The sequence below is a fragment of the Bufo bufo genome, chromosome 8, assembly GCF_905171765.1.
Source record: "Bufo bufo chromosome 8, aBufBuf1.1, whole genome shotgun sequence".
NCBI lineage: Eukaryota > Metazoa > Chordata > Amphibia > Anura > Bufonidae > Bufo > Bufo bufo.
The window spans coordinates 25891214-25910461 of record NC_053396.1 but is presented as its reverse complement, the minus strand read 5'-3'; the positions used below and the strand labels follow the sequence as shown (position 1 = coordinate 25910461).

General features: G+C 46.1%; 1 protein-coding gene across 3 annotated transcripts in view; it reads right to left on the bottom strand.

The window, feature by feature from the left end:
• LOC120977673 (ras-related protein rab7-like) overlaps positions 1-18641 on the bottom strand; it is a 48651-nt gene extending 30010 nt beyond the window's left edge. For 2 of the 3 annotated variants that reach the window (XM_040405708.1, XM_040405710.1), the window contains exons 1-2: positions 18486-18641; positions 3488-3571 (exon numbers count right to left, since the gene is read on the bottom strand). In XM_040405708.1, coding sequence (XP_040261642.1) covers positions 3488-3534 — 47 coding nt within the window. In that variant the 5' untranslated portion in view covers positions 3535-3571; positions 18486-18641. Of the gene's footprint in view, positions 1-3487; positions 3572-9175; positions 9314-18485 lie in introns of all 3 variants that reach the window. The other variant, XM_040405709.1, reaches the window with a different exon arrangement.
• Between the last annotated feature and the right edge of the window lie 607 nt (positions 18642-19248).

Genomic DNA, 19248 nt, shown 5'->3' with positions numbered 1-19248 from the left:
TCCCTTATAACCATGTTATAAGGGAAAATAATAACATCTACACAACACCGAACCCAAACCTGAACTTCTGTGAAGAAGTTCGGGTCTGGGTACCACAGTCGGTTTTTTATCACGCGCGTGCAAAACACATTGCACACGCGCGATAAAAACTGAACATCGGAACGCAATCGCAGTCAAAACTGACTGCAATTGCATTCCTACTCGCGCGGGTTTGCCGCAACACACCGGGACGCATCCGGAACTAATCCGGACACGCTCGTGTGAACCCAGCCTAATAGTAGCCTTAAGTTAGACATGTTCTGTTAATTATACCAGCTGAAGGCTGGTCTAAATTTTCAGAAGATGAGGGATGGTGATTCTGGTAATTCTAGTTGTGGGATATGGTACTTGGAGCAATAGAGGATGATATCATGGTGGTAGAAATCCTATCACAGTGGAAGGGAGCCTGGGCACAAGAGGATAGCGCTATCCATGTCCCCTTCCACTGAGAAAGGATTTTTACCAAGTGTTGGAACACTTAGGCCCCTTTCACACGGGCAAGTATTCCGCGCGGGTGCAATGCGTGAGTTTAATGCATTGCACCCGCACTGAATCCTGACCCATTCATTTCTATGGGGCTGTGCACACGAGCAGTGATTTTCACGCATCACTTGTGCGTTGCGTGAAAATCGCAGCATGCTCTATATTCTGCGTTTTTCACGCAACGCAGGCCCCATAGAAGTGAATAGGGCCGCGTGAAATCGCAAGCATCCGCAAGCAAGTGCGGATGCGGTGCGATTTTCACGCATGGTTGCTAGGTGACGACCGGGCTGGGGACCCGATCTGTATTATTTTCCCTTATAACATGGTTATAAGGGAACATAATAGCCTTCTGAATACAGAATGCAAAGTAAAATAGTGATGGAGGGGTTAAAAATAAAAATAATTAACTCACCGAGTCCACTTGATCGCGTAGTTGCGGATCTCTGTCTTCTTCTGTAATGTTGAGCTGCCGGCTAAGGACCTGTGGTGACGTCACATCACATGATCCAATCACATGGTCCCTCACCATGGTGATGAACCATGTGATTGGACCATGTGATGAGCACAGTGACGTCATCAAAGGTCCTATTCCTGTGCACAGCAAAGAAGAAGACAGAAGAGAAGCCGGGCTGTGCGATCAAGTGGATTAAGGTGAGTTTAATTTTTTTATTTTTTTTTAACCCCGCCAGCCTTATTGTACTATGCATTCTGTATTAAGAATGCTATTATTTTCCCTTATAACCATGTTATAAGGGAAAATAATACAATCTACAGAACATTTAACCCAAACCCGAACTTCTGTGAAGAAGTTCAGGTTTGGGTACCAAACAAGGCAATTTTTCTCACGTGCGTGCAAAACGCATTACAATGTTTTGCACTCGCGCGGAAAAATCGTGCATTTTCCCACAACGCACCCGCATATCCAGGCAAAAAACATGACGCCCGTGTAAAGGGGGCTTAGGATTACCAGAAGCGCCATCCCCCACCTTCTGTGCAGCATCCAGGTGTCAGATGAAGGCCTGTGGCCGAAAGCGTTGATGCGCCATTAGAACATTGTCGAATAAGCGCCATTAGAACATTGTCGAATAAATGACGTGTGACTTGCAAATCACTTCTCGGAGTGCAGAGTCTTTGGATTTGCTATTGCAACTGGTCTGGGACCCATTTCTATCACCCTTTTTCTACAAGGTGTGACACAGTAAATAGTATTGGGAAAACAAGTATTTTCCTCCCAATGTGTGCTGCTGGACTGATTGGCAGCCAGGTGGGGTCGAACACCGGACTGGATCTCAGGTGCCGGTCCGGGGTTTTGGCAACATCTAGCTGCCTTTAAAAGACAGCCGGGTTCAGCAGAGGGGGATCTCTGTGTTGGGATCTGAGGCTTGTGCCAAGTTGGAGGGCTGATACCCGGGTGTAGGGGAAACAGGCCTCCTAAAGCCTGCTTATGGACTTGCCGAGGCAGAACTGCCAGCAGGGAACTTTTCGTGTGTGTGAACAAACACCAAGACTGCAAAGTGACTTGCGTTTTGTGCTATACCTTATTTGTGAATAAACACAGAAGTTTTGCTTTACAAACAGTTTTTTGCCTCTGTACTGCGTCCGCTTACCCTGCCTAACAGAGCCGTTAAAAACACTTTCTATAGGGTCTAAATTTATACCATATTTTGTGCCCAAAAAAACTCACACACCATTAGTGGGATTTTCCAGGGTTTAACCTAAATTCCGTTATTGATTCCGTTTTTCATTCCGTCATAATAGAAGTCTATGTGCAGCATAACAGATCTGGTTGGTCTCTGTTATGCAGGACAGGACTCCTGCATAACAGAAACTGTCCGGATCCGTTATGCTGCCCATAGACTTCTATTATGATGGAATGCCTCTTAAAGGCTTCCATGGTACATTCCGTCATAGAATAACGTTAGGTTCCGTGGTAACGGAATCCATAACGGAATTCAGGCTAAACCCGAACGCCGAACCTGAACTTCAAAACATGAAGTTCGCTCATCACTAGTCATTAATATAAAATTGGTCGGGGTCCAACCAGCATCAGACTGAAGTCCCTTGGGCCCACCAGAGGAAATAATTCTGAGGGCCTACCTTCTGTGTATATAGAACCTTAATAACCCTCCGGAGGATCCTCTGATATTCTAGTGCGCCAGTACAATATAAGAATGGTGAGGGTCCAACCAGCGTCAGACTGAAGTCTCTTGGGCTCACCAGAGGAAATAATTCTGAGGACCCACATTCTTTGTATAAAGGACCTTAAGAGCCTACCACAGGATCCTCTGATACTCTAGTGGGCCAGTCCAATATAAGATTGGTGGGGGTCCGACCATCGTCAGACTGAAGTCTCTTGGGCCCACCAGAGGATATAATTTGGAGGGCCCACCTTCTGTTTATATAGGACCTTAAGAATCCTTTGGTACTCTAATGGGCCAATTCAACCCTTCGTCCAACACTAGACACCCCGCCAATCAGCTGCTTTACAGTAGCCGTCAGCACAAGCACCAAAACAATGGATGCAACTGGAAGAAGAAGCTGCTGCAATCTGTGCATTTCCATATGTGTTCAGTTTTTTTTGCAGACCCTTTGACTTGAATGGAGCCACGGAACATGATTTGCGGGCAATAATAAGACATGTTCCATCTTTCAACGGAACAGATGGAAATACGGAAACGGAATGCATATGGAGTACATTCAGGTTTTTTTGTGGAACTATTGAAATGAATGGTTCCGTATACGGACCATATACAGAACGCAAAAAACGGCCCGTAAAGGGGGAAAAAAAACGGTCGTGTGAAAGAGGCCTCAACACACTAGAAAACCTCTTTAATAAATAAAATCCACCTAGCCTTGCCCCCCTTTTTACATTTTTTGCAAAAGTATATAGTGAGGTGCAAAAAGGGTCTAAATCCCTTCTTAAATTAGGCACGTGGCAACTACAGTAATACGCTATATAACTTACCCTGCATTCCCGATTAACAGCAGCTTTACATGTTGCTTTGAAAACATCTTCTAAAGAGGCTGAAAGCAGGTTGTCTGGTTACACCTAGCGTTATGCAGAAAAAACATGAGCTCTTATTAAATAGACAAATAAAGTAAAATGTCCACATTTGCAACTATTTTGTAAAACTACTGTACCTCCATGGTAACAGACTACAAACATACCCTTAGGGCCCATGCACACGACCGTATGTATTTTGCGGGCCGCAAAACGAGCTACATCCGTATTGCATCCATTGCTACAATTTTTTGGTAGAATGGACATGCGGACATACAGACCGAGAATGCTCATTAAGTAATTTTTGTTTTTTTGAGGACCCATTGAAGTGAATGGTGCGGCATACAGATTTTAAAAAAAATGGAACAGAAAAAAAATACGTTTGTGTGCATGAGCCCTTACCGTCATTCAGTTGTGCTTCTAATTTTGTGCTACTTCTTCTGATTCAGTTTTGATTCCAAGTGATCTCAGGGTCTAAGGCCTCTGACTGTGTACACTGCCCACATGTCCCTGGAAGTGGGTGCATATGTAGTAAGATAGCTGTCGGCCAGACGCTTGTGCTTATCATACTTTGTCCCTGTCACCAGACGTTTCTTACACGGCTTTAAAAACCCTTTCTCAGCACTTAGCAAAAGTCTCCTGAATGCAGGTTTTCGGGCTATTGTCATGTTGATGCTTTGTAAACCGGGTCAAATGATGGGGTAGATACAAATAATATATATCACTGGCACGTGATTCCTTTCTTTAATTCGGATGACTGCACTGCATCATTTGTCTCTTAAAGGGCATCTGTCAGCAGTTTTGTACCTATGACACTGGCTGACCTGTTTCATGTGCGCTTGGCAGCTGAAGACATCTGTGTTGGTCCCATGTTTATATGTGTCCGCATTGCTGAGAAAAATGATGTTTTAATATATGCAAACAAGCCTCTAGGAGCAACGGGGGCGTTACCATTACACCTAGAAACTCTGCTCTGTGCAACTGCTGTGTCCTCTCCACTCTGATAGGGCCAGGCATGATGGTCCTGTCAATGAAAGTGAAGAGGGAGCAGCAGTTGCAGAGAGAGCAGAACCTCTAGGAGTAATGACAACGCCCCCGTTGCTCCTAGAGGCTCATTTGCTTATATTAAAACATCCTTCAGCTGCCAAGTGCACATGCAACAGATCCGCCGGGTTCATAAGTACAAAACTGTGGAATGGAACGGGCGGCCCGATGTAGAAATGCCTATTCTTGTCCGCAAAACAGACAAGAATAGGACATGCTATATTTTTTTTGCGGGGCCACGGAACCGAGCAAAGGATGCGGACAGCACACAGAGTGCTGTCCGCATCTTTTGCGGCCCCATTGAAGTGAATGGGTCTGCACCCGAGCCGCAAAAACTGCGGCTCGGATGTGGATCCGAAAAACGGTTGTGTGCATGAGGCCTAAAAGTTATCAAAACAATAAAAACAAACTCCAGCCTTGTCCCTGGCCAGCATTACTCATTTGTCGCAGTAGTGACTTCAGTGACGATACTAGCATGTACGTCATGTAAACACTGTGGCCATTGATTGGCAGAGCGGTCACATTCCCATGTTGAATGGAACCAGGTACAGACTGGAGGGACAACCCCTTTAATTTCTTTAGGGGAAGCTCTTGTTTCTGTCCACTTCCTAGCAGAAAATATCTAGCGATTGTAAATACAGTCATGTAAAGGAGCTTTTATAAATCATTTTCCAGCTATAGTATGTTGTAGCACATCTGTAGGATCTTCATTGGTGGAGGTTCGACTGCTGGGACCCCCTACGATTAAAATGAAGGGGAGGCAGCTAGGGCTTCTGCACCAATTTTTCCTGGGCACCACTGTGCAGGGAGCAGCAACGCAGCCCTATTCACGTGGTACTGTGTCTCAGTTTACTGCTTCGTGGGTGGCATGGCGCAGGAGGAAAGCCAAAGAGACGTCTGCCCCTTTGTTCTATGGGGTCTCAGAGGTTGTACCCCCACCGATGATAATGTGATGATGTGCCGTACCATCCCAAGATCCATCATTGCCTTACTATGTTAATTATATCTCTGTAAATGCCTGGTTCCTGGTTCCTTTGCCACTGTGAAGCTACAAAGCGTATAATAGGCATTGAAATACCGAAATTTAGACCTGCAGCAGCGTATGTCCCGACATGTTACCACCACCACCATCTCCATACTTTGTGGGTTCAGCCAACTCTTCGAATATGTATTATCATTTGGACAATTTTGGCATACATGTCCAATAGGTGTGGTCCCACCTCTTCTCATGCTGCACATAAACCCACTTATATAGCAGGTATAACACTATGAGTTGGGCCTAGTTCACACTTCAGTGATTTGATCAGTTAATCCCATCAGCGATTGTGAGCCAAAAACGGAAGTGGAACCTCCACAGAGATAAGGTACAATGGACAATGCAGCACCTGATTTTGGCTCATAATCATTGACGGAAATCACTGAAGTGTGAATTAGGCCTTAAAGGGGTATTTAATGGTTTGCTGTTTACAAATTCCTCATTTGTACTAATGATTGAATTGGGATACTTTCAGTTGCGGTTCGTTTTTGCAGCTACAGTATACTCAACGCCGGCGCTGCCCATTCATACAGTGTAGGCAAACACAAAGCAATTTTCAGCCAGATCTAATGAAGGCCTTGGCGTTATACACATGACAGGTCTATAAGGGTGCCATAGGTACAACATTTGGCGCCATATATTGTCTTATCTAGAAGCATTCACGACGTAACACTAAGGCCTCATGCACACGACCGTTGTTCTGGTCCGCATCCGAGCCGCAGTTTTTTTATTTTATTATTCTGTTTATTGAAAGCAGATCCGCAAAATGACAAGAACAAGGGTCATGTACATACAAATCATACAACAATGTATCCCCCATGTTCCCACAACGAGAACAAAGGAGTCGGTACGGCATTTAAAGGATCATGAGCCTTCACATGCGTATCTGACTGCATTTTTTAAATAAATAAAACAGTGATCCAGAACCGGGGAGGGGAAAAGGGGAGGGAGAGGGGGTCTTGTGGTCAAGCCGCAGTTTTTGCGGCTCGGGTGCGGTTCCCATTCACTTCAATGGGGCCGCAAAAGATGCGGACAGCACTCTGTGTGCCGTCCGCATCCATGGCCCCGCAAAAAAATATAACATGTCCTATCCTTGTCCGTTTTGCAGACAATAATAGGCATTTCTACAATGGGCCGCCTGTTCCGTTCTGCAAATTGTGGAAGGCATACTGTGGCTTCCGTGTTTTGCAGATACGCAATTTGCGGACCGCAAAAAACGGAATGGTCGTCTGCATGAGGCCTAAAGCTGAAAATTAATTTTTTGCTTTTTAGATGCAGACAGAAAAAGCCAATCAAAAGGCACAGTGAGGCCCATATACTGTTCCCGTGCAGACTCCCTCAGCTCCCCCTTGATTAGGACTCATGCACACATGCTGGCCAGGCCCGTGCTGCAGACCTCAAATTGCGGTCCGTAATGGACGGCCACCATCACTTGAATGGGGTCCGCACAGCAAAAAAAAGTAGTGCATGCACTACTTTTTTGCGGTGCAGAGGCACGGACAGAAAACCATCAAAAGCACCCCGTAGTGCTTCCGTGGGGTTCTGTGCCTCCGTTTCACACCTTCTGGATTGCAGACCTATTCAAGTGAATGAGTCCGCATCCATTATGTGGTGCACAACCGGCCGATGCCTGTATATTGTGGACCCGCTGTTTGCGGGCCACAATATGGGCACTGGCCGACAACTGTCGTGTGCATGAGCCCTTAGGCTTAGGACTCCTGAAACGATCTGTCCTCTCTGTCTCCTCTACTCATCCCTAAGGTCAGTGCTAGGGGAGTATAAGAAGCTGGACGATCAGTGTTGAGCCTTGTGTTACAGTCTGGACAACTCTGGAGACTGGAGATGTAAGCAACCTACAGGACCGCAGGTAGGTAATGTTAACCTCTTCACTGCCCTAAACCACTAGGGATCCAGGCATTTACCCCTTCACTGACCTAAAACCCCAGGCATGCAGACATTAACCTCTTCACTATACTAGATCACCAGGATCCTTGCCATTAACCCTTTTACTGCCCTAGAACACCAGGCAGTCTAAAATTTACTGCTTTACTGCCCTAGAACACCAGGCATCCTGACATTAATCCCTTCATTGCAATAGACCACCAGGGATTCTGACATTAGCCCGTTTACTGCCCTAGAACACCAGGCATCCTAACATTTACCACTTCACTGCCCTAGAACACCAAGCATCCTGAAATTAACCCCTTCATTGCACTAGACCACCAGGGATCCTGATATTTTCCCTTTACTTCCCTAGAACACCAGGCATTTTTTTTTACTGTCCTAGACCACAAGGGATCTTGGCAGACGATCCAATTTAAGAAAAAAAAGAATATATATATTTTTTTTTACAGAATGTCTTTGTATGGATTAGTGTAGTCTACTATGTTATTTCATACAGAATTTTTTTTTTATATGAACATATATCTCCCCAATGCGTGCCATAAAGACCCTCTTTTGGTATACGTTGGGTCATTGGGGCTCACTATCATTACATTCAGTGTATATGCACAAGTCCCTAACTCCGCTGCTCACTGACTGAGAGGGAACATTGGCCTTTCGGGCTTCTATAGGTCTTTTTTTTATGTCTGGCTAATTGTGTAGCAATAGAACTACTAGGAGGTCTGATTAGTAAGACAATATTTACTTCAGTATTGATTCCTATTTAACATGAGATTGTATATATTTCGTAATCTCAACAGCAAAAGTAAGTAGATGTGTGAATGAGGAAGATCTTTTAATGGTCGGTGAACATGCATTTTGGGGGGTTTACAAAAACTGTTGAGTAGCTGTGTCCTGACATCAAGGATCATGTGAGGTCTCTGCAGGCCGAGGTATGACACAGCACTAGAAAGGTTGGGAGCGTGCACCCGGCGTAATAAGCTTTGGATAACAGGCTGCACATTCCTCCGTCTCCCTCGTAAGGAATACAAGAATGTCTTTATGTACACTGTGTTCCAGACACAGAAACCACATAAAATATAATTCACCATTAAACAATATTAATATTTAAATCCACAAAGATTGTGTAATTGTGATGATCATTCTAAGGCCTCATGCATGTGGAATAAAGTATGAACAGCAGAGCCTAGAGTCGCTATGCCCCTATGGCAGGGCTGGCCAACCTGCAGCTCTCCAGTTGTTGTAAAACTACAATTCCCACCATGCACTGCTGTAGGCTGATAGCTGTAGGCTGTCTGGGCATGCTGGGAGTTGTAGTTTTGCAACAGCTGGAGAGCTGCAGGTTGGCCATCCCTTTCCTATGGCACTCTATTTGCTGCCCTGCCGTGCATATGGAAGAGAACACTTCCATAATGCAGCATCCGATAAAGCACAAATTTTGCAAATGAATTACACAAAAAATGAGTCTATCTCTCTACAGTATCTATTATCGATCTAATATCTATCTATTTAATATCTATCTTCGACACAGTATACATCTATGGTATATTATCTTTCTATAGAACGTGAAGCCTGTATGGTGCATTAATACTAGTGATGAGCGGCATAGGCAATATTCAAATTCAAGATATTTCACAAATTTTTGGCTGAATATTTAAGATTACACTCACCGGTAATCACTTTTCCATAAGCCCATGACAGCAGCCTTGAGAGACCGCCTCCATCCAGGACAGGAAACAGGAACTTTCGTGGAGAGCTCTTAAGGAGGAGCATGGCTCCTAGCCACCACTTAATCGCGAGAACTTGACCTAAAACACACATTTGCACAAAAAGCCTTTTTTTATTTTTATATATCTATAGGGTGGGAATAAACCCCGGGTGCTGTCATGGGCTTATGGAAAAGTGATTACCGGTGAGTGTAATCTTAAATTTCCTTTATGCCTATGACAGCACCCTTGAGAGACGACTAGAATAGAAATCATTTTAGGGGGGGACTAATGCCTAGAGTACTTTCCTACCAAAGGCCAGCTGATCTCTAGAGCCTAGGTCTAATTTGTAATGACGCAAAAAGGTACACGGTGACTGCCATGTGGCTGCTTTACAAATCTGTTCTAGGGAAGCATCAGCCCTCTCTGCCCATGAAGTAGCAACTGATCTGGTGGAATGAGCACCAAAACCTGCCGGAGGAGTTTTTCCGGCTGAAGAATAGGCCAAAGTAATGGCGTCTACAATCCATCTGGATAGTGATTTAGGAGAGGCTGAGAGACCCCTGTTTTTTCCTCTGAATTGAATAAAAAGCTTAGAGATTTTCCTCCATTGACTTGTAACTTTTAAGTAATGGTATAGACATCTTTTCACATCTACGCAATGGAGTTTCTTCTCTTTTTCATTGTTTGGATTTTGGCACAGAGAGGGAAGGACAATGTCCTGTGTTCTATGGAACATGGATACTACCTTCGGAAGAAAAGAAGGATCTGGTCTAATAAGTACTCTGTCATCCAAGATGTTAGTATAAGGCGGAGATGTTGAAAAAGCTGAAATTTCCCCCTGAGGCGATCGCCACCAAGAAGGTAGTTTTGAAGGAAAGGAGTTTTATAGATAAGTCTTGTAATGGTTTAAAGAGAGGCTCCATCAAGCTGGTGAGGACTAGGTTGAGATCCCAGGGGGGAACCGAGTGTCTGACTATCGGTCTAACTCTGCTGATCGCTTTAAAAAATCTTCTAACCCAGGTATGGTTTGCAATCGGAAAGTCAAAAGAGGCACTCAGGGCAGATACCTGTACCTTGTGAGTGCTAGGCCTTAGGTTCTTTTCATGACCGGTTTGTAAAAAGTCTAGGATCTTACACATAGGAGGAGGATTTAGGGGATTTACCGGATCCTTTGAAAAGTTTAGGAAGGTCTTCCAGATCCTAAGGTAAATGGAGAAGGTAACCTCCTTCCTGCAGGATAGCAAGGTAGATACCACTTTCTTGGAGAGGCATCTTTGCTCTAGGATTTCCCCCTCAAGAGCCATGCTGTTAGATGTAATTGTTTTACATTTGGGTGAAAAACAGGGCCTTGAAACTATAGATCTGGTATCTCCAGGAGCAGGGCCGCTGATAGGCCAGTACAGCTGGCCCAGTTGTACCGGGCCCGGCTGGCAGGGGGGCCCGGCAGTGGCGTAGCTACAGGGGTCGCAGCGGTCGCAATTGCCCCCCCACCGCCACCTATTCAAAATCCCGGCTAAGGGCCCGCCCTGGGGGCAGTGCGCACGGCGCAGCGCTGTCTGTCTATGTCGGGTCTGACTAAGTGAGGAGGAGCCGGACGGAGGCGTGGTTACCGCGCATCTCCGGCTCCCAGTCAGACAAGTCACACTCAGAAGCAGGCGGCAGTGGCAGTGCGGACGTGCGGCGAGGTGAGTTTTGAGACTGTCAGTGTCTCACTCTCTAGTACTGTAACTGTACAGTGTCACTCTCTGACTGAGTGGCAGCATGGCAGGCGGCGGCAGCGCAGTCTCTAGTACTGACTACAGTGTCAGTGTCACTCACTCTCTACTGTCTGTCTCTGACTGAAGCAGCATGGCAGGCGGCGGCAGCGCAGGGCCCAGGCCAGCTTGATGATGGGGAATGGGATTGATTGGCAATGGAATGGGATTGGGACGGTCTTGGGAAGTTGGGATCATGGAGTGAGTGGTGGGACTGGGACTCTGAATTCTGTGGCTGAAGTGGTTACTGGGCAGTGGGCACACTACTTACTGTGTGTGTGGAGTGTGTGCCAGGCCCAAGGGTCAGACTCAGGCCGCAGGCAGGCAGTGTGTGGGCCTGCACCAGGCAGGGGCAGTGCACTGCAAGCAAGTGTGGGTGCATGCCACTGTGCCAGCCTGCCAGGGGCAGGCTGCAGGCAGCGGCCCAGGCCCCCAACGTGATGCCCACTGTGACTGTCTGTTGCTGACTGGCGCTGGGCACTTAAATTAATGACAGTGTGTGTGTGCCAGGGGGCAGGCCACAGGCAAGCAGTGTGTGCGCCAGGCACGGGCACTGGCCCTGGGGTAGGCAGTGTCTGTGAGCCTTGTGTGCAATAATGCTGGACTGACCCATACATCGGCTATATACGATATTACCAGTCCGTCCGTATATAGCCGGTTGATGGGTCAGTCCAGCACACCATGTGCTGTCTGAAAAAAAATTTCACGACACTTATGGGGGGGATCTGTGGATGGCACCATTATGGAGGGGGATCTGTGGATGACACTGTTATGGGGGGATCTGTGGATGACTGTTATGGGGGGGATCTGTGGATGACTGTTATGGGGGGGATCTGTGGATGGCACTGTTATGGAGGGTATCTGTGAATGGCACTGTTATGGAGGGGTATCTGTGGATGACACATAGCATAAGATGCTATATACGGTATGTGTCATCCACAGATCCCCCTCTATAACAGTGCCATCCACAGATCCCCCCATAACAGTGCCATCCACAAATCCCCCCATAACAGTGCCATCCACAGATCCCCTCCATAACAGTGCCATACACAGATCCTCTCCATAACAGTGCCATCCACAGATCCCCTCCATAACAGTGCCATCCACAGATCCCCTCCATAACAGTGCCATCCACAGATCCCCTCCATAAAAGTGCCATTCACAGATCCCCTCCATAACAGTGCCATTCACAGATCCCCTCCATAACAGCGCCATTCACAGACGACCCCCCAGCGCCATAAATATCACTTGTAGACAAATCTGCATGTTGTTTCAAGGCGGCGTCTGGGGAGGGGCCAAGGGCGGGGCCAGGGGTGTGGCTGAAGGAGGGATCAGGGGGTGGAGCTGAAGGGGGCCCCGTCATGTATGCTGTACGGGGCCCCATGATTTCTATCAGCGGCCCTGTCCAGGAGAATCCAAGGGTCTGCTAGGGAGAGTTTCCTCAACCAGGTGAACCAGCTTCTTCTAGGCCAAAATGGAGCAATCAGGATCACTCTCGTCTGTTCTTGTCTAAGTTTTTGTAGAAACCTTGGGAGGAGTCTTAGGCTGGGTTCACACGAGCGTGTCCGGATTAGTTCCGGATGCGTCCCGGTGTGTTGCGGCAAACCCGCGCGAGTAGGAATGCAATTGCAGTCAGTTTTGACTGCGATTGCGTTCCGATGTTCAGTTTTTATCGTGCGTGTGCAATGTGTTTTGCACGCGCGTGATAAAAAACCGACTGTGGTACCCAGACCCGAACTTCTTCACAGAAGTTCAGGTTTGGGTTCGGTGTTGTGTAGATGTTATTATTTTCCCTTATAACATGGTTATAAGGGAAAATAATAGCATTCTGAAAACAGAATGCTTAGTAGGTGATCAGTTGAGGGTTAAAAAAAATAAAAAAAATTAACTCACCTTCTCCGTTTGTTCGCGTATGTCCCGGTCTCTTCTTTACTTCTCAAAAGATGAACTATGGGCTAAAGGACCTTTGATGACGTCAGATCACATGCTCCAATCACAGGGTCCATCACCGCTTTTTTCCATACCCCTTGCCGTAAGATTCCCTGACAATAGGCCACCCAGCCGAAAGGACTTGCATCTGTGGTGATGGCTACGGAATCCTGCAGATTCCAAGGGAGACCTTGGGACAGATTTAAAGGATTCAGCCACCAGTGTAAAGATTGAATTACCTGAGGGGTGAGCGGGAGTGGAGCATCCAGCAGGAAAAGGGCGCCCTGCCATTCTTTCAGGATTTGCCATTGGAGGGGTCTGGAGTGAAACTGGCTCCACTTGACTGCCGTTTTCTCGGAAGTCATTCGGCCCAACACCGCCATTGCCTGCCTGATAGTTTGTTTTTAGGGATTGAACTCCTTCTGTTAGTTTCTCTATCTTGTTCTGAGGAAGGATACAACATGATTTCTCCGAGTCCAGGATCATTCCGAGAAAGACACATTTTTGGGAAGTCATTAGATGCGATTTTCCCCAGTTTATTTGCCAACCCAGTTTTTCTAGGATCCGCACTACCTCTTTGAGATGTACATCCAGAAGGTTCTTTGACTCTGCTACTACTAAAAGATCGTCTAAGTACGGAATTACTAGAATGTCTCTCTCTCTTATGTGGGCCATGACTTCTGCCATTACTTTTGTGAAGAGTCTGGGAGCCTGTGAAATTCCAAACGGAAGAGCTGTATACTATAAGTGATGAATGTGATCCTCGATTGAAACCGCCACTCTGAGATATTTTTGACCGTCTGCGTAAATTAGGATGTGGTAATAAGCATCTCTTATATCTATGGTGGCCATGAAGCAGCCCTGGAATAGATGTTTTAAAACTGACTGAATTGACTCCATTCAGATTTTTTTGTAACAGAGAAACTGATTTAGATCTTTTAAGTTTATAATTGTTCTGAACGTCCCGTCTGGTTTGGGAACCAGAAAGAGGGATGAATAGTAACCTTTCCCTTTTTCTGAATCTGGGACTGGAACCAGGAATGTTTTCTCTAAAAGAGAAACAATCTCCTGTCGTAAAGCTAGGTTTTTTGCTGAATCTTTTTTGTGACTTTGAATCTTTCCGGTGGACGAGAGACAAACTCCAGACGAAAACCTTCCCTTATAATGCCCAATATCCAAAGGCTTGAGGAGATTTTTTCCCAAGCGTGAAGGAAACGAGAGAGTCTGCCGCCCACATGAGAGAAACCGTCATTGCTGAGTGGGTCTGGAACCTGAGGAATGAAGAGAAAACCTTTATCTTTTCTATTTTTATTTCCTCCTCTGAAATCTTTTCTTTGCCCCTTATAAAATTCCTTTTTATTCTTCCAAAAAAAGCGCTGCTTTTTGGGGGATCTGGGGACAGAGAATCTTTTTTTATTATCGGACGCCTTATCCAACAGGTCATCCAAAACAGACCCAAAAAGATAATCGCCCTGACAGGTATGACACAAAGTTTATTTTTAGATCCCGCGTCTCCAGACCATTCTTTAAGCCAGATAGCTCTTCTTGCTGAGTTAGAAAGTGCGGCTGACCTAGCATTCAATTTCAACGCATCTGCTGAGGCGTCTGATATGAAGTCAACCGCCTTAAGGATGGTGGGAAAGACAGCTAGCAATTGATCCCTCAGAGTCTTATTTTGGATGTGAGATTCCAATTCCTGCAGCCACAATTTTAAAGACCTAGCGGTGGAGGTGGCGGCAATATTTGGCTTGAACGCCTGAGCTGAGGTCTCCCAAACTTTTTTCAGTTAAACGTCAGCTCGTCTATCCATAGGGTCCTTAAGGGTGCCAAGGTCCTCAAATGGTAAGGCAGACTTTTTTGAGATTTTAGCAATGGGGGCATCCAATTTAGGAGGCCTATCCCAACTAGCAGAGTCAGCCTCGTCAAAAGGATATTTCCTTTTTACATTTTTTGGGACAAAGAATTTTTTATCGGGTTTCTTCCACTCCATTTGGATCAGAAACTTTATGTTTTCGTTTACCGGAAAAACCCTGGATTTTCTATGTCCTAGATCCGCAAACATAATATCTTGAACAGATTTCGGATCTCTGGATTCATCTACTTTCATAGTAGCACGGATTGCCTTTAGTAAAGCCTCCGTATCATCAGGAGAGAAGAGTGGCCTGCCTGTGGTTTCCTCATCTGCTGACGAGTCCGAACTATCTAAGATTTCTCCTAGCTCACTTTCTTCTGAGGAATCTGAATCTGACGCCTTGGTAGACATGGTTTGTTTGCCCGAGCTTGTGGAAGGGATGCTCTTTTTAAATATTTTCATGGAATCAGATACTTCAGATTTCACCATATCTCTAATGCTTTGAAGTAGGGATGGGGATTCCTCTTCCACCACTTTGTCGACACAATGCTGACATAACATTTTTGGCCAGGAGGGAGCAAGCTTCTTTTCACACATAGCACATTCTTTCCCTCTTGTCTTTGAGATAGCCTTTCTAGGCCCCTCTTTAATTGTCTAAAATAGAGACAAGAGAAAGAGAACCCCTTTAACATAATGGAGAAATAAAAAAGGCTGGGGAACAATCCCCCTTACCCCACCAGGAGTACCGGTCTGACTTCATGACCCTCCTGCAGTTCAGTGCGCTGACCACTCTCATCCTCCATAGTAGACATTCAGGATAGAGCGTTCTTCAAGAGGAGAAATCCGGACCCTCTGTAGGCTGGCTGGACTGCTTCTGACCACGCGCTCCAGGGAATAGTAAAATCCCTTGGTCGGGTCCCTGCTGGTGCTCCATGCGGCCTATTAGTAGGAGATTTACTTTCTACTTCCGGAACGCACGCTGCATGTGTTCCAAACACCAGAAGTCGTATAACGTACTTCTGGTTCTCGTCTTCTGCGGGATCTCGGCCCTCCCCGATGCCTGTAACCAGCCGGAAGGAGAGGAGAGGTAGGCCCCGGACCCTCTGAGCACTGCCAGGAAGCACCGGCGTGCCGGCCACACCTCCCAGTGTGACCGGGACTGCACCAGAACACCATCGCGAACACTTTTCCAGGACCCAGAAGGCAGCACTAGACTTTCTTCAGCGGCTCTTAGAGGAGACTTACGCCGAACCAGGTGACCCCCCTTTTACAGTAATTCGGGGACCTGCAGCCTAATAACTTTAGCTCTCCACAAAGCCGTCCTATCCATAGGACAGGAAACAGGAACTGGTGGCTAGAAGCCATGCTCCTCCTTAAGAGCTCTCCACGAAAGTTCCTGTTTCCTGTCCTGGATGGAGGCGGTCTCTCAAGGGTGCTGTCATGGGCATAAGGGAAATTCGCCATAAATTCGGGAATTCGTGATCTCCAATTATTTACTTGATTGCGAAAATCGGCAATGTAATATATTCGCGATAAAAAATTCGCGATTAGAATATTGGCGATCAACACTATTCGCGAATATATAGCACTATATTCTAAATATTCGCAAATTCTCGAAGTGGCGATATTCGCGATTCGAATATTCGCGCTCAACACTAATTAATACAGCCATTGGCATGAACCCCATGAACACATTCTAAATATGATGGAGATGCGCAAGTTCCCTGCAGCAGGAATTAAAAATGACGACACCTATCAAGGATTTCCATAGCATCCATTGATCTCAGTAATCTATAAGTTTCTAGTGCTCATGCAGGATGTGATACTCAGTTTTAGCTAAGGGCTAATGTGTGCTGGCTGTGCCCATATTGTAGCCTGAAAACAGCGGGTCTGCAATATACGGGTGCCGGCCGTGTGTGCTCCGTATAACGGATGTGGACCCATTGACTTGAATGGGTCCGCAATCCAGAAGATATGGAGCGGAAGGTCACGGAAGCACTGCGGAGCGCTTCTGTGGCATTTAGGTCTGTGCCTGCACACAGCAAAAAATAGAACATGCTCTATTTTTTGGCGGTCGGATCCCGGACCCATTCAACGATGCCCATGCATTGGGGACCGCAATTTATGGTCCCCAGTGCACAAGCGGCACACGTTTGTGTGCATGAGCCCTAACTGTGTATATTATGGCATGTTAGGCTCATACAGGGGTTACCATTTGGACTCCATCTATTACCTACAGTTGCATCAAAAGAGACTTTATAAGAACTGCTATTTCTGGAAAACCATTGATATCACTGATCACTTCGAATGCTCCATCTTCTTTAGGCCCATTCTTACGACCATATTTTTGCTCCGCATGCAATCCGCATTTTTTGTGGATCGGATGCAGACAAAAATAGGCATTGTTACAATGGATCTGCAAAAAAAACAAAAAAAAAAAACGATGCAACAGAGTCGTCAAACGGATATGGTCTGTATTTCTTGAGGGTCTACGTTTTGCAGACTGCAAAATACATAGGGCCATGTGAATGCACCCTTAGGGCTCATGCACACGACCGTATGTATTATGCAGTCCTCAAAACATGGATCTGCAAAAAACAAACCGTGTGACGTCCGTGTTGCATCAGTTTTTTTTGCCGATCCATTGTAACAATGCCTGTCCTTGTCCGCATAGGCCTCATTTCACATTTCCGTGTCCGTTTGAAGTCCATGAAAAAATGTGCCCGTTTTCATCCATGTAGGATCCGTGTTTGGTCCGTGTGTCAGCCGTATTCCACGGGCACTGGAATTAATTTCAAAAGCATTTCCTATCAATGGTCGGTAAAAAACGGACCTAACACAGATTAAACTTTGCATTTTGGAGCGCTTCATTCTGTTCAGTTCAATTTTGTCCCCATTGACAATGAATGGGGACAAAACTGAAGCGTTTTTTTCCGGTATTGAGCCGGTGTTCTGCCACTTTTCTATACCCGGAGAAAAGTCTATACCCGGAAGTGATGTAGCTGCACCGGAAGTCACGTGGACGCGTTGGAATCAGCTGGAGGAGGGGGTGTGCGCGCTGCGCAAGCGCATTCGGCTAAAGTATGTTAATCTGGCAGAACGCCCCTGCATTTTCCCAGCCCTCCATTTCTTTACTATCCATCTCTTTCTTTACCATCCATTTCTTTCTTTACTATCAATGGCGGCACAGAGTCAGTTTTAGCAAATGCCGAGCGCAGCGAGGCCGAGCCCGATGCGTGGCGAGCAAAGCGAGCCCGCGAGGGTACAAACTAATGTAGATTACGGGCTCGCCGCGTTCTGCCAGATTACTATACTTTAGCCGAATGCGCTTGCGCAGCGCGCACACCCCCTCCTCCAGCTGATTCCAGCGCGTCCACGTGACTTCCGATGCAGCTACATCACTTCCGGGTATAGACTTTTCTCCGGGTATAGAAAAGTGGCAGAACACCCCTATGACGGAACTCAATACCGGAAAACTGAAACGCTAGTGTGAAAGTAGCCTTACTCACGTCACGAGTATCTATCCATCCATCCTATCTTTTATAGAGTCTCATCCTATAAATGTGTATCTATGTTTGGACAAATACATCTTAGGTCCTTTCATCTGAGGTTAGTTTGTATCCATTGTATGAAATCAATCAAATAGCAAGACTGCATAAAGCTAAAAATGCAACACTGAAAGTATAACAAATTAGCACACATATAGTGCCAGGGCTTCGTACTTCTTAGTACATACCTTGCTCATGGATCCCTAGACTTTATGAGATCTGGAAAGTGACTGTAGAAGGAAGATTCAGGACTCGCAGCCACAGAGTTCCTGGGTCTTGAGAGTGTGAGAGGAGGAGGAGGAGGAGGAGAAGAACTAGACATGGGGAGGTGTCTGTAAGCTAAAGTGCATCAAACAAAAACTTTTTAACACATTTACTGCCAATGGCAAATGCAAACTGGCCGGCAGTAGAGAGATAGTGAAACCTGCTAGCCCAGATCTAAAGTAAGCACAGGGTGAAAGTTCAAACCAACCCCCGAAAACAAAAATCATGTAGACGAAGGTGGTATAAACTCCTAGCTGCAGACAGCAATAATGCTACACCAAGTGATCATAGAACAAAAGGCATTCCACACTGGGGAGAAATAAACATAGAAAAAGGAAACAAGAAGGAACAATGGAAGTTGTATGCAGCGGAATGCATATCCAAGAAGTACGCAGCTACGTATCTATGTAGTTGCATATTTCTGCTTTTGACTCCCATTAAAAACTGTCCCAATGATCCTCTTGACATCCCAGCTTATGGCACATCAAGTAAGTTTATACTCATATGGTTAAAAGAGTTTTCCGAGACTTTATCTCTGGATAGGTCATCAGTATCTGATCGTGGGGGGACAACACCTGGGCCTCCCACCGATCAGCTGTTTGAGAAGGCACTGGCAGTAGCACCGCGGTCTTCCCTCTGCTCACCAAGCACAGCGCCGTACACTGTATAGTGGCCATGCTTGGTATC